Consider the following 21,924-nt stretch of genomic DNA (forward strand, 5'->3'; position numbering starts at 1 on the left):
TCCGTAGTTTCTTCTTCTTCTTCTTTTTCGTGCATTGACAACATGAAAGGTGCACACGTTCGCCACCCAGTGTTCCTGGCTGTGCGGACTACAACTGGCGCTAAAACTCCAAACAAGGGTATGATTTTTGAATAAATTGTTTTTTAGAAGAAGAGAGAACACACTCCTCTAGTCTTCTGCCCTCTCCGCTGCGGCAAGATAGATTTTTAAACAGCGAACCCACACTCGGCATCAGACTTCCGGTTGTTTTTCATGGGTAATGTAGTTCTTGGCGGGTATTGGTCCAAAAATTGACGCGCGGAAGTTAGAGAGCGCCCCGTCCTCTGTCAACAACCGGTTCATGAATACCACGTCTAATTTTGACATAAACATTTTCTTATTGTCTCCTGACAGTGTGTCTAACGTTACATATGCAGACTTGTGAGTTTCTTCTTCCTCGGTGTTGTGGCTATGGAAGGACGGTGTGCTGTTGAGACTTGGGCAGAGTTTGGCTTCTCAGGAGCATCATGCACACCGCAGGTCAAGCCTGGTGTTGGGACAGATGTGTTCATCTGCACTGGCAGCGACGAGGTCTATGTCTTCAGTACTAAAGAGAGAAAACTCACGGTAAGTAACTAATATACTGTACTGTACACTGATCTGGCATCCCAAATAGACCGCACAGCTTCACTATGAGATGGTCAGGTTGTGATAAACTCCCTATTCCCTGTGTTTGATTGTGTTATGGTGTTTTGTTGCAGGCTGTCTTGCAGTTTCCTGGTCCTGTGAGGGACCTGGTTGAGAGTCATGACAAGCAGCTCCTCTATGCAGCCTGTACGAGCGGAGTTTATTGTGTTAGTTTGCAATTTCTCCTATCCAGGTATGAATCTTCACATCCAATATGACTGCATTCACAGTAGCTAGATCCAGGAATAAATGCCCATGTATTATATACAATGTGTTAAATGCAGTCCCATCAGTGCCTCTGACTTATGTGACCTTTCACCTCTGCAGAGCTCAAAGCTCCCTTGCTGATGCCTCCTCCAGTCCAGTTGAGCTGAAAATCTCCTCTGAGTTTCTGCTTGTTCCAGAAGAAGGAGTGTTGTCATTGCTACTTGTTGGCTCTGTACTCCTGACTCTTTCCCAGCGAGACACGTCCTGGATGTTGACACTGTACAATTGTCCAAAACAGTCAGCCTCCAGCAGCTGTGAGAGCCTCACTTCATTCAGTCTACCGCTGGTCTCAAGTGTTGTTCAGGATGACGATGAGGGGAAGACGGGATTGAGAAGGAGGCCTGTGCTGATTTGTGTCTGGTCTAGTGATGCGACACCACCACTTTCCTCCTCCACTTCTTCATCAGAGGTGACTTTACCTGACAGACACTTCCGCCTCGAGCCAGTCCTCTTCAAACTTCTGTTTGGGGTCGACGCTGCCATCGCCAAGTCACAGGTCATCATTTGTGGCCTGCCGGACGGGTGTCTTTGTTTCCTCCCTCTGCGTCTCCCAGGATCCCGGCTCCGGGTCCTGCATAGCCTGGAGCAGCCAGTCGTATTTGTTGGAGCATCTGCTGTCATGGAAACGGGTCCGGGGCATGCACAGTGTTTAGTGGTGGTGGGCGAACTAGGGAGAGTGGTGCTGATCAAAACAGACAAGGGAGGCCCAGAGGGAGGGGGCAACACAGCTGGCTTTACTGAGAGGTGTGTACCGGGGCCAGTGGTGTGTAGCTGTGTGGATAAAAACTGTCTCTACTACAGCACTGGGTCAGACCTGCTGAGACTGGATCTGTCAGAGGGATCGTCTGGGAGAGAAGGCCAAGAAAGGAATGAAGAGACATCCAGTAAGACAGACGCTGCCCGCCAAAGCCCCACCAGTTTAAGTGTGTGTAGAGTTATTGCCTTGGCTGAGCCTACACACAACCATGCAGGTAAGCAGAACCAGGCCCAGCAGAGAGGTGTTGACTTTTTCTAACACCAACCATCGAACAATTTCCTTCTGGAAGCCATTGCTTTAAATTAATTTAACTGCTGAATTCAATGAACTTCCAGAAAACTGAAAAATGTGGGAGTTACACAACAGATATGCTATGATTTATTCAGGTTTGATAAAAAAAAGGATAAACACACAGTGGTAACATCATCTCCCTGTCCTTCTTTACACACACCAATTGTACTTGTTTTTGTGGGGGATACAAAGAGCAAGCCAAGCCTTCAGCCATGGTGACAGGCTGAGGCAATTCAAAATAGTTAAGCCAACTAATATAGGACTGTAAGTCAGCAGACTAGACAGCTATTTCAAGTCATTTATGCGAAGATATTCATGAATATCTCCATTCACAATTATTCCAATAAAGAAAATTCACCACAATCAACTTATTGTGAGTGTTTTTTATCGTGATCGGCCGTAAAATCTTTTATCGTCCTATCCCAAGTTGAACTTAATATCTAGCTCAAAGTAATAACTGCCTGAATGAATATATAAATCTGGAACTGAACATCAAACTAAGCGTAAAACATCTAGGAGGGAGCTTTTTTAAAAAACTATTATTTCCCCATAAAGTCTAATTCCAGTTGAGAAGCCTGATATTATAATGGAGGAAACAGCTTGTATGGGATCCCGACCTGAATACACACTCACTTACATGCACGGCATCGGCCTCTATCGGAGCCAAGTTCTGCCAATAATGATAGTTAGTAAATCATTGTATGAGTGCAGATTAATTGGCCAAACCCATTAACCAGCTGACCTCTAGTCTGGAGCCAGTAGAATATCTCTTTATGCTGTTCATTCTGCATCAACAGATGTGCATCAAGTCAGCAGCAGACACTGATCCTTCTTCCCGCTAGGAAGCAAAAACCTTCTCTTTTCTACTCTGTGAGGAACAACTGTCTAATAATACATATGTGGCAGACCACGGTACTTGATTATAAATTGATAACACTGGTGTGAAAATATATTTTTGAACCGACTTTGTGGCTCTTCATTCTGTAACCGAGAAGCTCTTCAAGCTCAGTGGCAACTGCGTTAAGCATTGATGTTATACAGTGTGCCTGCTTACCAACTGGGCCTCAGTCTCTTTCCTACCTCTATCTTGTATCTTTGTACGCCAGGTGAGGTTGAGCTGCTGGGGCTGTCTGTCAGGGGGCAGCTCCAGAGGATTACCTTACCTGTGGAGAAAGAGGATACAGAATTGTCCAAGATGCCCTCCACACAGGTGGGCCGCAGCGTCAGGGACCTCCTGTCTGCTATTGGGGATGTTTGTGAAAGGTAAACCCACCATGATTCCTTTTCCATTGTTGAAATTTAACACAATAGACTTTAATTCTAGTCAATATATTCTTTCTGTTGATATGAATGTGATTTTCTTTGCTTTCTTTAGAGCATCAGTGCTGAAAACTACAATCAAATCCAAAAACCAGATTCTGAGGCACCTGAATCAGGTTCTTAACATCAGCTTCCTGTTGGTAGCCGGTACAAACAGCGAAGAGAATCCAATCAGATGTCATGCCACGACCAAGTGGAGCAGACTGCTTCAAAAAGACTCCCTGAACCTGACATGTGTCCTGGATAATTCAAGTCCTTATGTTTTGGAGCAAGGCTGGACACTGAGCATGACTGTGTTTCCTCTGTCCTATCCTCCCAGCGCAGGAGGAGAAAGCTCCTCCACAAATTTTTCATTCCCGTTCAACAGCCTCCCTGCAGGAGAATCATTAGAAGTTGCACTGCCCCTGGCAGCTGCAGGCGAAGCATCCTTCCCCATGACAGTTAGCTGCTCGCTCATCTTCTCGCTCTCGAGTCTCCTGGGCAAGGAGGCAGCAAACTTTCATGGTTCGCAGCGTAGCCGCATCAGTTTGCCCTTGAACACACTGACAGTGGATTGGTTGCACGCCTTACAGGTCAGCAGTCCCATAGCCGCCCAGAAAAAGGCCATGTCTCAGTGCAACAGCACCACAACGGATACCATCCAAGCTTTTTTAAACTCACGGATTAAGTGCAGTGGAAGAGGGGAGGGCGGAGGAGAAAATGCCTCGAAACCTGAGCAAGAGCAGTTTTCAGCAAGCGTCCGGCTGTCGTCAGAGTTAGTGAGAGATATGCTGGTGGGGAAAAGCTCAGGTGTGGACCCTCAGGGGCCAAAATTGGCTCCTCAAAATGTGCATGTCTCTCTGCTGGAATGGCTGTTGTCTGAAGGTCCTGGAGAAGTGAGGACAGGACACCAAGGAGACAAGATGAGCCGCTCAGTGGTCCATGCTCGAGGTCCAAACGGACACACAGTCAAACTGACAGCAAAAGAGGTAAAGAATGATCTAACATTATATTGATGAGTTTAGCCTGTATGTTTGATATGAACAAGACAGATGAGTGCTCTGTTGTTCCTCCAGGTAAATGTAGGGGAAGAGACTGTGGGGAAGGAGGAGTCCCTGGCCACAGTGGAGGTTCAGGTTGAGAGCTCATCTATAGCAGCGGTGTGTGGACTGCATCATGCTGTGCTGCGCAGGGTACAGGTACAAACACACACACACAAACACACACCACCAGTCATATTTTCAGAGAAACTTACAGACATTTTTTTCTTATATTTGGACGAGGGGTGTTCTTCAAAGACTAACTCCCATGGTGTTCAAACAGAAGTTTAAACTCAGGCTAGTTGACTAGTCTAAAAGTAGGAAAACACTCAGAAAACAGTCAAAATTGAGAACTATTTTAGTTTCTTTAAACATAGTCTGAAAAAATGATGCATATCTTACATCTTAGATTACATCTTAAATGCAACAGTTAACCAGCATTCCCTTAAAGGAATAAAAACAGAAGTGTGTTTTTGGTTGATCAAATGCTTTACTATAATTTTACTAAATATTCTGAAAGACATGAAACTTGATATAAACTTGAAATATGTTTTTAAAATACAGTAATAAGGAATTAAAATTATATATCTTATATAAGCAAAAATACGACGTATGATAACCATCATTTCTTATACCATGGTATGCTAATACAACCCTATTACAAAACAATGATGCAGCTTTGATCTAGCTAACTCGATGTCTAGTCTTGATCCGCGTCGAACAAGAGAAGACAGACACTGTTTGTTGCAGTGCTGGTAATTTTATTTTGTTCAGCTTTACAGAATTGGACCTCTTGTTGGTACAGGGAAATTCAAAAGCAAAGAAAAACACAGAAAAGATATCAAGGTTGATGTTTTGTTTTTCCTCCTCCTTCTGTTGCAAAGCAAGGTGCCAAACGTTTGCAGTTTCTCTTGCATACTACAAGAGTAACGTGGTGTCCTCATTCACTGCTACCTACTCACTACATAGAGAGTCCTATATAGAGGACTGTATAGTGAGCTCAACGGTCAAATGAAAATACACTTTTGGACTCATTCGGGTCATTTATATTCCTTCCAGTGCAATGCATGATGTTATATAATGCTTAGTGAGTGACCATTGGTTGTACACTACTTTTCACAATGCATTTGGAGGGCACTACAAAATGGCGAACTCACTGTATAGTGGGTAGTGAGTGATTTCTGACACAGTGACAGAATCAAACATGTTGGTTGTCGTACTGCCAATTTGGATTGTATGAGAGGGACAGAAATCATCCCCCTTACACATGAACGATGATTAGCTATAGCTATAGTCGTATGTGTCCCTACTTTAAGATGCCAAGTTTAATGTGAAATTCCGTCACATTAATTGTCTGCTCTGTTCGTTCACACAGACTCTGTTACAGAGGGCTCCTGAGAGGGCTGCTTCCACAAAGAGCATCCAGAGTTTAGGTTTGAGACAGGCACTGCAGCGGGCCGAGGTAACAACTAAACAATTGTTCTTCTTCTCATTTATTTATTACCACCTGTCTTTTTTAAGTAATTAGATACCAATTCATGAACCCATGTTATTCCATTACTTAACACTTTTATAAGACCCAAAAGATTTTTGTTCCTGTCCATGACTGTGTTTAATTCGAAAGTATCTTGGTGTTATTTCTTCCTGAACTTTCATCTCGTTCCTCCTTCTCTTATGTCAGCACCTGTTACAGCAGATCCAGCAGAGTCGAGTCTCTGGGGCCTTCGGTGTGGGCGCGTCCACAGGGCAGATGACCCGATCTCTCCTCGCTGTTTACCGAGAACTCAGAGAAAATCCTCTCCTCATAATTTAAATGCTTACTTTTTTTATCGAGCTGAGCCTACACAGCTGCCCTCGACCTTGTTCAGTGTTGTGTAACCTACCTTTGCAGCTGATTGGGGAAAAATGTCCATGATCTATTGTAAATGTACTTTTGTATCACTAAACGATTGTTAACATTCATGGTTATTCTCATGTGTCTCATTATTTTCCATTATTATTAAGCTGTTGCACATATTCCACAGCTCTAATTGTAATTATTATCACCCATATCATTGTTTTTTATTAGTTGTGTGCTTCAGCTTAACTTCTCTTTTATGAACCGTTACATCCAGCACAAGGTGACCGAAGGGCTCAGGTGCAGTAAAAATATATGCAATTACAGTCGGAATGGAAAAACTGCCTTACAGCTGGGTAAAGGTCCTGCAGTTCACATGTGTCAGACACGTAGGCGTAACCGTGACGCAGGACCACATGTCCTGGACAATAGTTGTTCTCTCCTTATGTGGTCAGCCTTCAAATGTATTATGTAGTCTGCTTTGCCTTGCCCTCTTTGTAACAGCAGTTGTTGCAGAAAACATACATCTCAGGTGTTTTTCAAGACATTCCACTTGTTTCTCAACACAAGGAGGGATTAAAGCAGGGGTCTTGAACATTTTTCAGGTCAAGGACCCCTTAGCTAATAGAGATACAGAGCAAGGACCCCCCACTACATACAGTATATTGTATAAAATGATGTTGCTGGACCTACAACAATGTATCGTAAGCTGGCCTATATGTTTAAATAATACATAATATTATGTTTATGATTAAAGCAAGAGTGAGATTCCTAAGAGAGACAATGTCTTTAGAATGTAATAATACACATCTATTATAAATCCAAAGCGAATGCAGCGTTTATTTTTTAAATATAGTTTAAATCTCTCAGGTTTCAAACATTACAGAGCAGTACCAGACCTTCCAGTGTTAGCTGACAGAGCATTGAGGGGCTCTTGTGTCTAGAGCAAAAACCATTTATTGATTCATTGTCAGTTATTGAATTAATTGCCAACTATATTGTTCAACTGTTTGAGTAGTTTTAAAGAAGAAAAAGTATCTGAAAAGCTTTGGGTGACTCAAAAGGCCTGAGTTAATACTGTATTTTCTTCCACTATAAATTGTTCCCTAATTTTATCACACTATTATACTAAGTCAGAGCTGTTGTCATTTTTGTGAAAGACATACGTGCACAACAATGTATGTAGGCTTTAAAATGTCTTCTGATGTTCAGCATCTGCGGCACCCCATCTGAAAAATGAAGGTAAAATGTCACATCGTCTCCATTAGGTGGCAGTGATGTGACTTTAAAACAGCCAAACCTTAATGATGCTGTAAGGCTTCATCTGATTCAACCACTTTCCTTCATGTTCACATTAGTGACACTGACCTGGAATTTTAGAAAGGAAACACGTATGAGGCCTGTTTCAACTTTCAGAGAGTCTTATGTGAAGTGTTGCAGACTGATAGATTTGTGTGAGTGATCATTGTGTTGTTTGTGTTGTCATCTCTCCTGAGAGAGTCTATCAGCTCATCCACCAGAAACGGACCAAAAAGCAAACCAGTAAAACAATGACCATGACTGGTGAGAAACTGATGGTATCTTCTGCTATCATCACAGCAACATCAATACCTTCGTCACAGAAACAGCAGCAGTGACAGCCACTGGCATCCACATCTCGACAGCTGCTGCAGGTTCTGCAGGCCACATGTCTCTGCTTCCTACACAGATGCTGGCCTGGCCCAGAGTATATAAAGATGCTATGGACATTAGTTAATACAGTAATAATAATAAACTAACAGTTAATTAATACAATACAATAACATTAAGTAAGGGTTTAAAGGGGCAATTTGTAAAATATGGTCAGGATTTAAAGCTGCTGTAGTTGATATATTTCTATTTAAAAAAGGGTTAAATAGCTCTATAATCCAACAGTAATCACTGTTATAGAGTGTTTGGTCAGTAACCCATGACTCTCCTCCCCCTGCTTATGCTGTAAAAGAGAAAAGAAATGTATCCCTGCCCACTTCATCCAATCAGGACAGAGAACTCCATGCCATGTCTTACTGCTGCACGTTCTATTCTATTCTATTCTATTCTATTCTATTCTATTCATGTGGTGAGTAGAGAAGAGGGAGGGGATTGCTAACTGCAAAAGGGACAGGAAGTTAGCTGAAACGATGACAACACTTACAGCAGCTGTAAGTTTAAAACATTCAAAAATGAACTATTGTCAACAAAGTGTGACCAAACGATGTTGTTGTTGTGTCAAAATCGTCTATATGTACTGTGTTTCAGAGATGTCTACTGAAGTTAGCATGCTAACCAGCTAGCCCTGTCTTGTCCTTGCTTGTAATACCACTTTGTACTGCAAGAGGTGAGTCTGAAAGCCCCCATAGTTTCAGCTGGGACATGTAAAAGCGTTAGCTACTTAGTCTAAAAAGTAAACAAAGTAAACTCACAAAATATCAAGAAAGAAATTCAAGTTCCTCTGTTTTACCAAAGTAACAAGCTTAATTGCCTAATTTTGTTGAAATAAATCCTGAATCCACAGCGTAAGGAGTGAAAATATTCCAGTTCTTGATGCTGTTTTCACCCAATGCTCCTCTGCCGCTTCATGCCTCTCCTGTCTTTGCCTGCCATGTCTTCTTGTTCCCAGAGTCATAGTCCTGGTAAGGGCCGCTGTAAATCGCCTCCATCCCCTGTCTTCAAACTGACTTCCTTTGGTCTCAGAGGCTGTATTCAGTCCTAGTCTGGTGTCCAGCCGTGATCACAGGAAGGCTGGTTGACGGAGACCTATTGCCTGTGGTTACTCCCTGGTCATCTGAGGTTGCAATATAGGCAATATTATATTTCAGTATTAGTATTAGTATAGTAAGTGTTACCCTGAAACAAAACATAACCAGACATATAAGTGTATTTTGGATCTTTATGTTCATGAGAGGAAGAAGAAATGTAGAAAAACATAATGGAGGGAAAAATGATGAAGGCTGAATAATCCTATTAGTGCTGCTACCGGCACATGAGACTTGGTGACAGTCTTCTACTGTTTCTACAGCTGACTACTACACCCAGTCATTCTTGTGTGCTAGTAATCATCATTAGACACCAGTACCATACTAATGACCTGAACTCCACTTACAGGTGACCTCACTTCTAATGTCTGTCTCAAATTGCACCCTGATTTGTTGTAGGCTACTTCTTCAGCTGGATGAGTGTCATTACACACCTGTTTGACCACTTCTGTTGCCCTGTTGTAAATAATGTAATACCTGAAAGCCTGGTTGACATGTCACACTGATGTTTGGTTTCACTGCATAAATCTACAGGTCTTTATTGAAAGAAGGTTTTTTTAATCTGTAGTTTAGCATCAAACAATAGTTAAAGGTGCATTATGTAAGAATTGGCCACCTGTTGAATTCATACTCAGAATAAATAGAGAGCAACATGTCATCTGAGTAACTGCTGCTAACTGAAGCTGCCATTAGCTAGTTAGCTTAGTTAGCCGTGCAGCTAGCGGTCGGGAGCATGAAGCACCAGAAGAGTGTTTACACAGCTAGTCCAGGAGTTTTGGACTGGGAGTGGGCTAGCTGGTTAGCATGCTAAATATGCTTTGCCACACAATAGATAGATAAATAGACGTTATAATGTCAAAACTGTTATTCCTTCACATTAACTGATCATTTTACTGGAGTTTTAAATGTTTTCAGCCACAATTCTTACATATTGCACCTTTACTTACAAAAAAAAATCTAAAAGAACAACACAAACACTCTGAAGTTCATTCACACTAATTCTGCTGTTTGAGATCAAGCACCGACTCGAAAGTTCACTTTGTCAAGACGTTTCTTGGCTGAATCAGTTCCTCTTCTTGCACCTTCTCCCCCGTATGAGTCAGTTATCCCTGTGAGTTCACTGTCACCACCTCTTTGTAACAGTAAGGAGGAAAAAAGTGGGATGCAATGAGTACAGGCTGATGAGTAACTGTCTTTCACCAGAGTTAACTCAACAACGAGAAGAGTCAATGTCAGGTTTCGTGTCAGGACTAATACTGGATTGAATCAATACTCCCACAGGGCTGAGCTGCTCAGGCTGTGTCCGTCTCCTTTCAGAGTGCCTCCCTGGTCTCCACGCAGGTATTTTCCGTTCTTGCCACGGATTGCGAGGCGACCGTGCTCAAGGAGCTCGAGGGAGAAATCTTCAGGGACCTCGCCGTCAGAGCACACCAGCCCGGCACTGTTCACATACCAGAACCGGCCATCCACACCTTCAGGATTAAAAGGCAGATACAGTCAGCCACAACAGAAATGTGTTTATGATACAATTATAGGGTTTACATTAGTTTGAATGACCATTTTTCATTGCTGAAACACAAATTTATGTCAGAGCTGGTCGCAAAAAAGAAAGCAGGAGTTAAATCAATCTTGTTTGAGAGGGTACACCCTGACCTTTAATATGGTAGGCCCCATTACTGAACTGCAGGGTGAAAATGTCATAGACTGATCGGCTGGCGTCCAGAGTGTTGGAGTTCCTGTGGTGGCAGATGAATCCGTTCTCTCCTCTCAGGATCAGCATGGGTCGGTTGATCAGTTTCAAAGTGAGCTGCTCGTCCTCGCCTGACAAAGGGTGACGGCAGAATGATGGAGACACATCAGAGGAAACACAAGAGGAGTCAGAGGCCGGGTTTGAGGGAGGAGGTACATCAGTGTAGAGAATGGAGGAGGAGAACAAAACCTGAAATGGTGTGATACCTGTGGAATCACTGACGGCGAGCAGCTGGCCGTTCTTCTTGATGCAGATGTATTTTCCATTGTTAGCTTTTAGTGCCACCTTCTGGCCGAGCCACTCCACTGAAAACATGGTGTTTGCTGACCTGCAGGAGGGCATGAACAAAGAGAAAATGAGGGTTTACTTGCCATTACATGGTCTTGGAAATAATGATTGATGATTGATGATTACATGTTTAGTGCAAATGCAAGACTTAAAAAGTTAAAGCAGGCCAACAAAGAGAGAAGTAAGTTTCTATTAAATCAGATTTGCCAATAAAATATTATTTTTATTCTTTCAGTTGTAGGCATCAATCACTTCTCTATCCAATTGATTAAATTCCATGACTGACTTGCATTTTCAGTGAGACATTGTCTTCCGTGCTGTGACAGAGTTGCATTATTCTTTCAGTAAGCATCCGTGGTAACACTAACCAACATTGATAAATGGTAAATTAAAGTAAAAAAAATAGTTAATCAAACTTTAGTTATTTAAATGTTAACAAACAGTGAAGTGCTTTATGAACCAATTATTAAATGATTTTTAGGGTTCATAAACATCAGTTGCAACTTCTCAATAAACAACTGCCTGATAAATGGTTTATAAAGCATTTCATTGTTTGTTTAACATTGAAATAACTATGAACTAAAGTTTAATTAACTATAGATTTACCATTTAGTAATGACGGTTACATGGTGTTACGACTCAGTTGACATCTGAGTGGTGACACCATGTAACCATCTGTGTGATTAAAGGGAAACATTAATGTTTTGATGATGAAGGGAAAAAAAGGTCATTATAAACTTAATGACTTTGAGCCAAGGACGTAGTGTTATGTTGCAGAACAGATGTTTTTGTATAAACATATCTGTGCTATAAAATGCAGAACTGACACATAAGGTTACTGATGTATTCATTCGATATGAGAGCATTCACTCACACTTCAGTGGCAGTACTCTGGATACCTCCGTGGGCCACCAGAGCCCAGTAGTTCCCTTGGCTGGTGCGGAATGTACACTTCTTGGTTTCCTTGTCAATCTCCATCTGAAATGTCTCCATGTCCGTCTCGTCTTCCTGATTGGCTGCGAGGCTTACTCCTGGGAGGGGCATAGCAGGCACATCATGTCATTAAATCTTCAGAAATCATGAAAAACTTAAGGATGCTCATGTAATGCTCATATTCCATTTTAGTCATTTCTTGCAGTGTTATATGTAACATATGTGCAATTACTGCAGAACAAGTTGTAATATTACAACATTTACGACTTGCATGAGGGGTGAAGTTTTGAGCTCCACTGCAGACCTGTTTTCTTTTCCTCTCAGTGGCAAGTCAAAATAGTTTGGGGAAAAGGCGACATGGCAGCTCGCTAATCAGTTTGTATTGTTATGTTTAGCTTGGCCCAGCATGACAGAGTTAGTAATCACGTCTGATCCTGGGATGTTAGGTTATTTTTAAGCGGTTCCATCTTCCACTGATCTGATGTGCCAAGCATACAGCTTCCTGAGGCTGAATACATTGTCACTGATTGTGGTTCTGGATGCATTCATGGACAGAATACACAGTAGATAAAATAAATATACTAAATGTGCCCATGCAGGAAAATCTTACAGAGCCGAGCTATCACACACTAAATGTTTGGAATGCATGTTTTGCACAGTAATGTCTCATCAGCTATGCAGAGATAACACTGTCAACCCAACAAAAATCACACCTCTGAGTGTCTAACATTTTATAGGAACCAATTATTTTAACATAACAAACACAAAAAGCAAAGGAACACGCACTAAATCACCTGGGAATGCAAACACAGTGACATCCACACTTCTCTGCTTTGATTTGCACCTTTGCTTATTTGAGAAGTCATTTTGTGATTACTATTTCAACTGTTAGCATTATGATAAATGTTGGCAGAAAAGACAACAATTGTTTATCACCACCAACAGACAGATTGCAAAGAGCTACGTAAATCCCAAATGAGTTGCATCACAGAAAATCTCAATACATTTTCCTAATCCTTTAACAACACCAATCTGTGTGCCTCACCCTCCTCTCATCTGGTCATCCCTCTCTACCTTCCCTCCCTTCCCCCATCCCTCCCTCCCTCCTTGCCCCTGACCCCCTCCCACCATCACCCCACCTCCGGCACTGCCTATCTGCCCTCTTCTCAGCGGGGCTCTGATATAATCAGCTTTCAAGTGCTACCCAGTCCAATCCCTCAATCCCCTCAATAAAAGAATAAAGGAAAAACAGGAAAAGACCTGAGGATTTTATGGTGCACACTTAGCAGGACGTACAGATAATTACCAAACGCTCTCAACCCTAAGCTATGAATGACCAAGCATATGGCAAACATGCTAAAAATGTAAAAGCATTAACTAGCTACTATATATTGTTATGTGTAGCTTAAAGGATACTCATGTACATCTGGGTATTTTTGTTTAAAAAAAATAACAACCAAACTATTTGAGAAAAGTGCCTTAAAAAATAAAAAAGATAATTTTTAGAATGAAACTTTAGGAATGGAGGTTTTATGGTAACTGCAACTGACTGCACTGGAAAGCTGCAGAAAAAATACATTTTGTCCTAAAAAACTATGATTCAATGGGTTACAAAGAAAGAATCTAAACAACAGTAAGTACCTAGTAGTTCTGTTTACGCACAGCAGTGCTGTGATCTAATGCTAACGCTAGTGTGCTAACATGCCCGTTAGAGGAAGCCTAAATGTACATTGATGACTGTGTCACATGTCTACTCACTCTGTATGTAAATGTAAAATGGTATTCATTTAATGCCGCAATGTATGTTTATCATGCTCAACTAATTTAGCATAGTAGCAAGTTAACCATTGCTAACCATTAGCACTAAACATAGGTACAGTTAAAGCTTATTTTAATGTCATTAGATATGCAGGTATGTTGTCTGTTGATGGTGCTTGACCATTAATGTCAGAGTTCAATGGCAATATATCCACCACTTTTCAATCTGGACCAAACTGATGGATCAACCAACAGACCAACAATGCAAACCATAGAGCCAGGCTGCTAACATGGATAAAAGCCAAACAAGATATTGTGTGCATGTTCTAAATGAGACTGACCCAGGTTTCTCCCATATTTATATTATATGTTCTTGGAGAATCACAAGAAATAATCCTGAGTTTACCATGATAGGCTGCATCAAGTTATTTAAGGCAACTTAACACGCACATAGATTACATCTGCATAATCCAACACAGATGCACATACAAGTACCAATTTGAAAGGCCTGGTTACAGCACAGTTTTATAATAATAATAATAATCATAATAATAATAATAATAAAAATAAAAATAAAAATTAAAATAAACAATTCTAACTTTAAAACAACATTTTATACCAGGTGTTCAGCCCTAGCTTCTGGTTCAATACAGAGTAATTCTCCGCTATTCTATGATTCTTTTGTGGCATTTTTCTTTTAATTTGATATCTGAGCGTAGATACAGTCTGCAGGAGGAAGAAAGGGGATCACATGCGACAAAGATGTCATGGTTACTGAGCCACTGGGACGCTTTAATCACATCTTATTCACACCCGATAAACTAGGTATCATGAGGTCTTACAACTGGTTAAATTATCATTGATCTTAAGTGCATTTGAAGAATACATTTCTGCCCCTCCACTCTGCACCCATGCCTGGGGGCCCATCACTCTCATTCTCGCTCATCCCGACTCAATGTCATGCTTTGTCTACCTATTCCATGTGTCCATTTCACACTAATTCAACCCAGAAATGATCCTCCGACAGGGCTCAGCTGGGACCTCAGCGACGCTATCTGATAGATGAGAGGCGAGGAGGCAGAGGAAGGAGAGAAGGATGGAGGAAGAGAACGAAACAGAGAACAGGGGGAGAAAGCGATTAGATATGCTGAAATCCAAGCCAGCAATCTGAAGGTATCAATGGCTGTGTTGATGACCATCTTTGACACACCGGTTGGTCAAGCATACAAAATAAGATGTCATCATAGCCACGATCGCTGATAAACTATGCACAGTACACAGACACAAAAACACACATAGGTAACATCAGCGGTGGCACATTTTGGATCAGACCCCAGATCCAGCTCCACTTTCTGTCCTACCTGCAGCCTGCAAGTGGAGCAAGCCTAACTAATCCATCAGCGATAGATGGCTCTGACATCTATTATTAATGGTAAGCTGATGCCACTATCCCCCTGTTCCTTATTTTCCTCTTTCTTCCAATCCTTCATCCTTCACAACTACATTTTCTGTTGTTTTTTTAGTTCAGTCCATTCATTTTTCCCCTCACTTATCTGTCCTGTATGTGTCTGTGCACGCATGCATCGTGTGTATGTGTGTATTTGTGTTGCGTTCATGTGTGTTAATGGAAAGTTTGTGTCTCTGGACTATCATCTCCTTTTCACTTTCAGGGCAGAGTGGACCACTTAGGCCTGAGGAACACAGGGAGGTGATGAGAGACATGATGACAGATCTACATGACACACAAAGACACACACACGCACACACACTGCAGACAGAAAATACTGTATCCCACTGCAGCCTCTCTTTAACACTTTTACATCTAAATTCATGCTCTACCTCATAACAGCTGACCCTCTTTTATTGCTAACCCATTTACTGCATTGCCACTCGCTTTAAAATAGATGGCCAACATGACTCCTCTGCACTAAATGGAGCAGAAACAAAGGTACTAATTTATGTGTAAAGACAGGTGACATTAGGGAGGATGAAGTCTCCACACCTACTCCTATTGTCCTAAAGTCCTCTGAGAGCTGAATCCTCCCTGCTCTGCTTTCCATTTTCTCGTTCTTTAATCATCATGTTGAAAACCAGAGGCAAAAAGGCATAGTTACCCAAGTACTGAAGGATTTTGAGGTCCTAGTGTGTCAGGATTTTCCATTTTGTGCTTTTGTCCCACTTTTAGTCAAATTTTACAATTTAACCTTTCACATCTTTCACCAAATATAGATTTTTTTCTAGGTCTGTTGCAAACTATCATCCATTCTCCCTGACTTTATTTTAGTCAGTGTTACCAGGTTTTCCCATTGCAAGCACATACACAACAAATTGCTGGGAAGTTGGGAAACCAGGGAAAGTCAGGTAATGTCTTGCATGGCCATTTAAAGGTGCAATAGTTAGGAATCTTGGTTGATAAATTAACTAAAATTCAATGTGAAGGAATAACAGTTTGGATGTTATGACGTCTACTTATTGTGTTGAAGAGATATTTACTGAAATTAGCATGCCAACCAGCTAGCAATGGCCTATCCAGCTCCAAAGCTTCTGTGCTAGCAGTGTAAATACCAACACTCTCCCAGTCCAGACTGCTAGCTGCACTGCTAAGTTAGCTAATTCGCTAACGGCAACTACAGCTGGCAGTAGTTAGCGGTTACTCTGGTAATGTGCTGCCCCCATTTGTTTTGCATATGAATTTGACAGGTAGCGATTTGTTTAAAAAAATGTTGATAGTTCCATTTTGTGAATACAAGCTTCAATATTTGGACATTTGACAAGAAGTTGATTTAATTCAAAACTGAAATGCTATAGCTGCAAAAAATAATAGAAATGTCATCTGATTTTCAGCAGCATATCAGCACTGACTGAGGCTGGGGTTAGCGGGTTAGATTAGCAGGATAGAGTGGGACTCGGAGGGGCAGAAGCTTTGGCCCCAGGTGAGAAGCAGCTTGGGTTTCTGAAAGCAGACTCCCCCCTTCGCCTTCCAGGAACAGGGGCCAACTTCATCAATAATTCAAAACACCACCTCACCACTTGCCGCAGCAGGACGGTATGGTTGTGTGTGGGCGAGTGTGTCAGTAAAAGATAAAGCTTTTGTTTGTGCAGAACAAGTGTAGGAAGAGAGAGAGGGGGAAAGAATGAGAGACGGTAACATAAAAATGTGAGCATGCGGCAAGTATTTCTGTCTGTGCATACATTCATAGATGAAGCTACTTTATATACATTTTGCATGTTTTATCCTGCACCATATCTTTCCGTCCCTTCAACCAATCAGCTTACAGTGCTCCTGGTCGTTTGGTTTCTGCCTGAAGCTCCCACTGCTAACCAGGAACAATGAGCAGGGAGAGATTCAGTTACAGCACCAGGGGCTGAAGTAACTCGACCCTGCAGACAAGAATCTGCAGCCTGCCGATGGGTGTCATGGCCAAGTATGCTGACAAGCACTGTTGGTGTATGCTAATCCACCCCAAATCCAGTTTCAAATCAGACCATTTCGACCATCCGCAGCTGAACACTTGGCAAGTACTTGTAGTGCACTGCTGCTCAGATGAAACGTGATCTTCACAATTACAGTTTTTCTAGTTTTCACACTGATCAAAGAAATTCAACCTTGTTTTTGAGGGAAAACTACTTTGAAGCCAACGTGGAGCAGGTGTAATCCATCAGTGTAGTAGTGTGGTGTCATGGCTGCATACTGATCAAATAACCTCAACAGCCCTCTCACAAGACTGAGGAGTAAATACATAATACAGTATCAACAGAGCGTTACTGTACAGCATATAGGTTACAAGCAGCTGTTTCAGTAAGCCCAAGCAGGCAAAAGCGTATTGTTAACACCATCATCCAACAAAGCCAGGAGGTATATCTGAAAGGGGATTTACAACCTTAACCCTAACCCAAAAGACCACCATTTATGATTTAGGATTATGTGGGGGGGGGGGGGGGGGGAATAACAATATGGGCGCACAATAAATCCATTATTTGACCATATCACTCACTAGTCTGAGACTTAATATGGACAGTGGACTAACCTAAATCAATTGCAGCCCTACAACGATTGATGTATTCGTCTCAGGTCTCCCAGATGAGGCTGATAGTCTCCCATGTCAGCCTCATCTATCTTGTTTTCCTGGAAAGATGCTACTGTCCAATGTGATGTCAATGCATGTTGATGTGCAGACTACATTACCCATAATTACCATGCATCCCTTATCAGTTGTCAGTCATTAGTTTGGCCTATCCCCTTCCTACCATGAATATTCAGCAGCGAGTCCACAAGTTAATGTACTTCCTGTGAATTGTAAGCTTCGTTTTCTGGGGGCGTGCAGTGCACAGTATGTGCTGTATATAGGTGAGTAGTAGTAACTGTAGTAGTAGTAGTATTTGTTACCCCCTCTTATATTATGTATGTGTGTAGGTCAGTTTGTGTCAGCTAAAGGCTCATGTGACCACTCTCGATGGCACATAAGGTCAGCCTTCCTCAGTTTAATCAGACATTTGGGATTCAGTGTAAGACTTTAGGAAACTGAGGAAGCTGGAAGAGTTGAAGCTTGTGCATGCATGCAAGGCTTCAGGGCAAAATCAGATCTGTGTCTATCTACTGCTGATGTTTTCCTACCTTGTCTTATGGAGACATATCGCCCATTGGCTGCCATCAGAACCACCTGTGGGTGGCTCTCCTCAAGATCAAACAGTTCATCTTTGCCCGGCTTGGAACACCGTCCAGACCTCAGGGTGCCTGTAGGCCCCATGGGGGACAAATACTTCCCCTCACAGTCTTTAAAGGCCAGCTTCCCACACTTTAGCTCTAGTGTGTACGCTGTGGCCCTCCCATTCTCCATCAAGAGCTTCCCATCATTGCTGAGGAAACGGCTGTCGCAGGTCTTAATGCAGTACTTTCCGTCCAGGTAGACAAGGGTCAGGAGCGATGCCACCCCCCAGGGAATGTTCACATCCACAGCGATTTCACCATCCTCCTTAGAGAGGTGGGCATAACGCTTGCGGGCCACTGACAGCAGATTGGCCTGCGGATGTAGAGCCAGGTGCACTGCCCACAGCTCGGCATCTGTGATTAACTGAGCAAAGCAGGACAGGTAGTCCCGAGAACCACCGAAGAAGCGGAGGTGCTGCTCAGACTGCAGGGCCCAGCGACCGTCTGATTGAGCCACGATTAGGAAGCGGCAGTCGGAATTTTGCCCGTCAGCCTCACAGGTGACTCTGCCGTCCTTGTCAGAGGCAAGGTAGCGTCCCAGGTGGCTGCGCAAGTACACCACCTGGGTATCCTGGGAGTCTTGCTCTAGAGTCCATTTCTGCTTCTTCTTCAAACTTGGTGCTGATGCATTCACCTGAGGAAACGAAGAACATGAAGGCTTTCGATCGTTAGTCCTATCTACAACAAACCTGTGGCTAAAAGAATAAAGTACAGCTACATGACACAGACAATGATACAAATATGTTACAATTCTTCTTTTATATCAGTTTGTACCTTGAAGCCAAAGGACTCAGCAGTGAGGTAGCGACCCTCATGGTTGATTAGACCAAACTGCAACTTCAAGGGACGGTTCCCATTAGCAGGCATCTTCACCTGTGGATTCAGGAATGTGAGAGAACAAGGGGTGACACAAGTTAGGGATGGGGGAAAGAGTGGGGAAAGGAGAAAGAGAGAGGTAAATAGACCTTACATGCGATGCAGGAGTGAGGGGTATGTGAAAAAGGGGGGAATAAGGGTTTTTAAAGAGGTGAGGAATAAGGAAGGAGATGAAGTCATGGAGAATGATGAAATGAGAAAGTCTTAAAGACAGGAAATCAATTCATTAAGGTACAGCATATAAAGCACTCCCAAGACCACAAATTCCTTCCCCCGCCCATGGCTTCATTATACATTTTTCCAGCTACAGCCTCCTAATTTACTTACAGCGGTTTTGTGGCTTCCCCTCTGCAGTTTCTGCGGCTCTAATTCCAGCTCCCAGATTTAAGAGGCTTTTTTCACCAAGCGTCCTCATGTAATTCTTTCTCTCTCCTCTCCTTCTCTTGCTGGCTCCCACGTTCTGCTGATCGGGTCTCCCGGCTCTCCTCCACCGCTCCCTCTCGTCAGCCTAATCAGGTTAGAGTCAGCAAAGACTTGAGTCAGCCTTGATCTGTCTTTAGTCCCGAGTCCGTCAACCTCTCTTTCTCTGTAGACTAATTTTGATCTCGCCTGCTTATCTCCACTCCTACAGTCGACCCTGTCCCTCTCTCTCTTGTTGATCTCTTGTCCAGCTTCACTCCTGTCCTTGCTTGACTTGTTACTCACCCTGAAGGCTTAATCACCTGGTACCCCCTGACTAGCCCTCCCTGGGGCTTTTTGCCCCTCCTTTGGCTCCTTCGCCTACTATCTTTGGATCACGTCCAATACTCTGACCCTCTTCTTCACCTTCCTTGAAGTCCAGGCTCTTCGTTTGTCAGACAAAAGTTTGATCAGTCAAGAAGAACATCCTCAGCGGTCCTGCAAATTTTATGGTAGCACATTGAAGGACTCCTTCACTCTTTCCCTAAACACAAGCCGTCCATCACAACTGAACTCAGCAACAAAGGGTGCTTGCCTCTGTAATCTTAAGCCTCCCTCTGTCGCTTTTTCCTCCCATCCTCTCCTTCTCTCTCTCTGCCTTTCTCTAACCTGCCATGTGTATAATCCTGCCTTTCTCTGCCTCTGCGCTTTATTCTGAGCTCCTGCACTTCACCTCTTTCTGTGACACATAAAGACAGGTAAGTAGAAACAATGCGCACACACACATACACACACCGCCGGGTAACCAGAGCACTCCCCGTGCCTTTGGGGTAGTTGCCTGAGTGCGGCTCCACTTACTTGCCTATGCTGAGGGTTTAGTTACACACCTTCTCTGATTGCAAGCTCTCTGGGTCAGTTCTAATGGGAAATGTGTCCAAGAAGCCGAGGGAGTCGCACTTTACATCTGAATTTGGAAGACAAGTGAAGGGGAGGGAAAGGAGATGACGAGTGTTGTAAAGGCAACAATAATAAGCTAATCAACATATGGGGTTTTGAATGAATGTGTGTGTGCAGCAAGAGTGCCTGCATGTGTGTGTGTGTGTGTGTGTGTGTGTGTGTGAGTAATCAACCTTGCCAATCAGCCTATTATAAGTCTTCTTTGCGGAGTAAACAGACGTGTCTGTTCCTGAATCCATCTAATCCTCAACCCAATCATCCCAACCTGGCTAATCTATCGGCTCTACCCCCTCCCCACTCCGGTAACACACACACACACACACACACCCTCCTGCTTGTCAATGGCTATAAACATACACATAGACTCAATGACCCACAGCAACATATATGTCACCACCACACACACACAACCACATGCATGCACACACACACACACACACACACACACACACAAACACACACACACACACACAAAGGTCAGAGGAGGGTCCCAGGGTTCATAGCAAACACCACCCACCCAAGATTTACTCCTCCTGACCCAGACTTGAACTGCTGTGCTTTACGCAGAATGTGATAAACAATGCGTGTCTCACACACACACACACACACACACACACACACACACACACACACACACACACACACACACACAGATACCAAAGGACATGAGTGATGTAACTGAGTGTGTGAACACCAAACAGACGGACACCCCACATTTCTGAGATGTGACTTGTGATCAGCTTCACTGTTTTAAGTCTGAAATGAAAGGACCTCCAATCAGCACATATATGGGTAGTTTTAACCTCGCAGTATTTAACCATCATGAGACAAAACAGGAATATAACACTGGTTCAGCAAAAGAAAACACATTTCAAAATCAACAAATTCTCCTAATATGATCAAAATGATCACGTTTACTTTTACTTGCTCTCAATATTTGAACAGGAGACTTATAAACCCTGATAAATCCTTTCAAATCTCCTTGAACCAACAGGAATCAGACATGAAACCTGTGGCTGTGATTGTTTTTTGTCAGCGTTATTTTTTAGTGATGTAAATGATAATTCAACTTTTTTAATGTACTTTCAAAGTAATTTCAAAGGAGATCATTTATACAATGGAGCCCTATGTAACAATTTGTAGCAATTTACATCATATTTTTTTATTGGTCACATGTGAGTGGATTGTAACATGATGTGAAAAACGAGACCTTCCTTTTCTCTCTCTGTTGCCCGTACAAGTCTGTTAATGATTTGGCAGCGAGATGCTAGTTTAGAAAAAGGAGTCCGCTAACATAAACTAACGACTGGCTCCTACCACAACA

General features: G+C 42.6%; 2 protein-coding genes across 5 annotated transcripts; one reads left to right on the forward strand and one right to left on the reverse strand.

Moving 5' to 3' along the window:
- The first annotated feature begins 340 nt into the window (after nt 1-340).
- On the forward strand, nt 341-6,282 carry faap100 (FA core complex associated protein 100). Of its 2 annotated transcripts, none has more exons than XM_073489961.1 (8): nt 341-606; nt 741-859; nt 994-1,904; nt 3,088-3,244; nt 3,357-4,269; nt 4,357-4,479; nt 5,696-5,782; nt 6,002-6,282. In XM_073489961.1, exons 1-8 carry the CDS (start codon nt 451-453, stop codon nt 6,131-6,133), a joined length of 2,598 nt encoding a protein of 865 aa, XP_073346062.1. In that variant the 5' UTR covers nt 341-450; the 3' UTR covers nt 6,134-6,282. The 2 variants fall into 2 exon arrangements, with proteins under 2 accessions (XP_073346062.1, XP_073346064.1); XM_073489963.1 differs by having other exon boundaries at nt 4,357-4,473.
- Nucleotides 6,283-10,197: 3,915 nt separating this feature from the next.
- fscn2b (fascin actin-bundling protein 2b, retinal) lies at nt 10,198-19,235 on the reverse strand. Of its 3 annotated transcripts, none has more exons than XM_073490229.1 (6): nt 19,143-19,235; nt 18,276-19,002; nt 11,844-12,000; nt 10,888-11,009; nt 10,585-10,752; nt 10,198-10,403 (listed from the first exon to the last, which is right to left on the reverse strand). In XM_073490229.1, the coding sequence occupies exons 1-6, from the start codon at nt 19,233-19,235 to the stop codon at nt 10,198-10,200; spliced, it is 1,473 nt and encodes a 490-aa protein (XP_073346330.1). The 3 variants fall into 3 exon arrangements, with proteins under 3 accessions (XP_073346330.1, XP_073346329.1, XP_073346328.1); XM_073490228.1 differs by having other exon boundaries at nt 10,579-10,752; XM_073490227.1 differs by having other exon boundaries at nt 10,585-11,009.
- Nucleotides 19,236-21,924: the final 2,689 nt, after the last annotated feature.

This window comes from Pagrus major, chromosome 20, assembly GCF_040436345.1.
Source record: "Pagrus major chromosome 20, Pma_NU_1.0".
Classification (NCBI taxonomy): Eukaryota; Metazoa; Chordata; class Actinopteri; order Spariformes; family Sparidae; genus Pagrus; species Pagrus major.

Coding starts and splice junctions, on each gene's coding strand:
- faap100 (XM_073489961.1), top strand. CDS start 451: ATGGAAGGACGGTGTGCTGTTGAGACTTGGGCAGAGTTTGGCTTCTCA. Junction 607..740: donor CTAAAGAGAGAAAACTCACG/GTAAGTAACTAA, acceptor GTTTTGTTGCAG/GCTGTCTTGCAGTTTCCTGG. Junction 4,270..4,356: donor TCAAACTGACAGCAAAAGAG/GTAAAGAATGAT, acceptor TTGTTCCTCCAG/GTAAATGTAGGGGAAGAGAC.
- fscn2b (XM_073490227.1), bottom strand. CDS start 19,235: ATGCCTGCTAATGGGAACCGTCCCTTGAAGTTGCAGTTTGGTCTAATC. Junction 19,003..19,142: donor CTGAGTCCTTTGGCTTCAAG/GTACAAACTGAT, acceptor TCGTTTCCTCAG/GTGAATGCATCAGCACCAAG. Junction 12,001..18,275: donor ATATGTCTCCATAAGACAAG/GTAGGAAAACAT, acceptor TGCCCCTCCCAG/GAGTAAGCCTCGCAGCCAAT.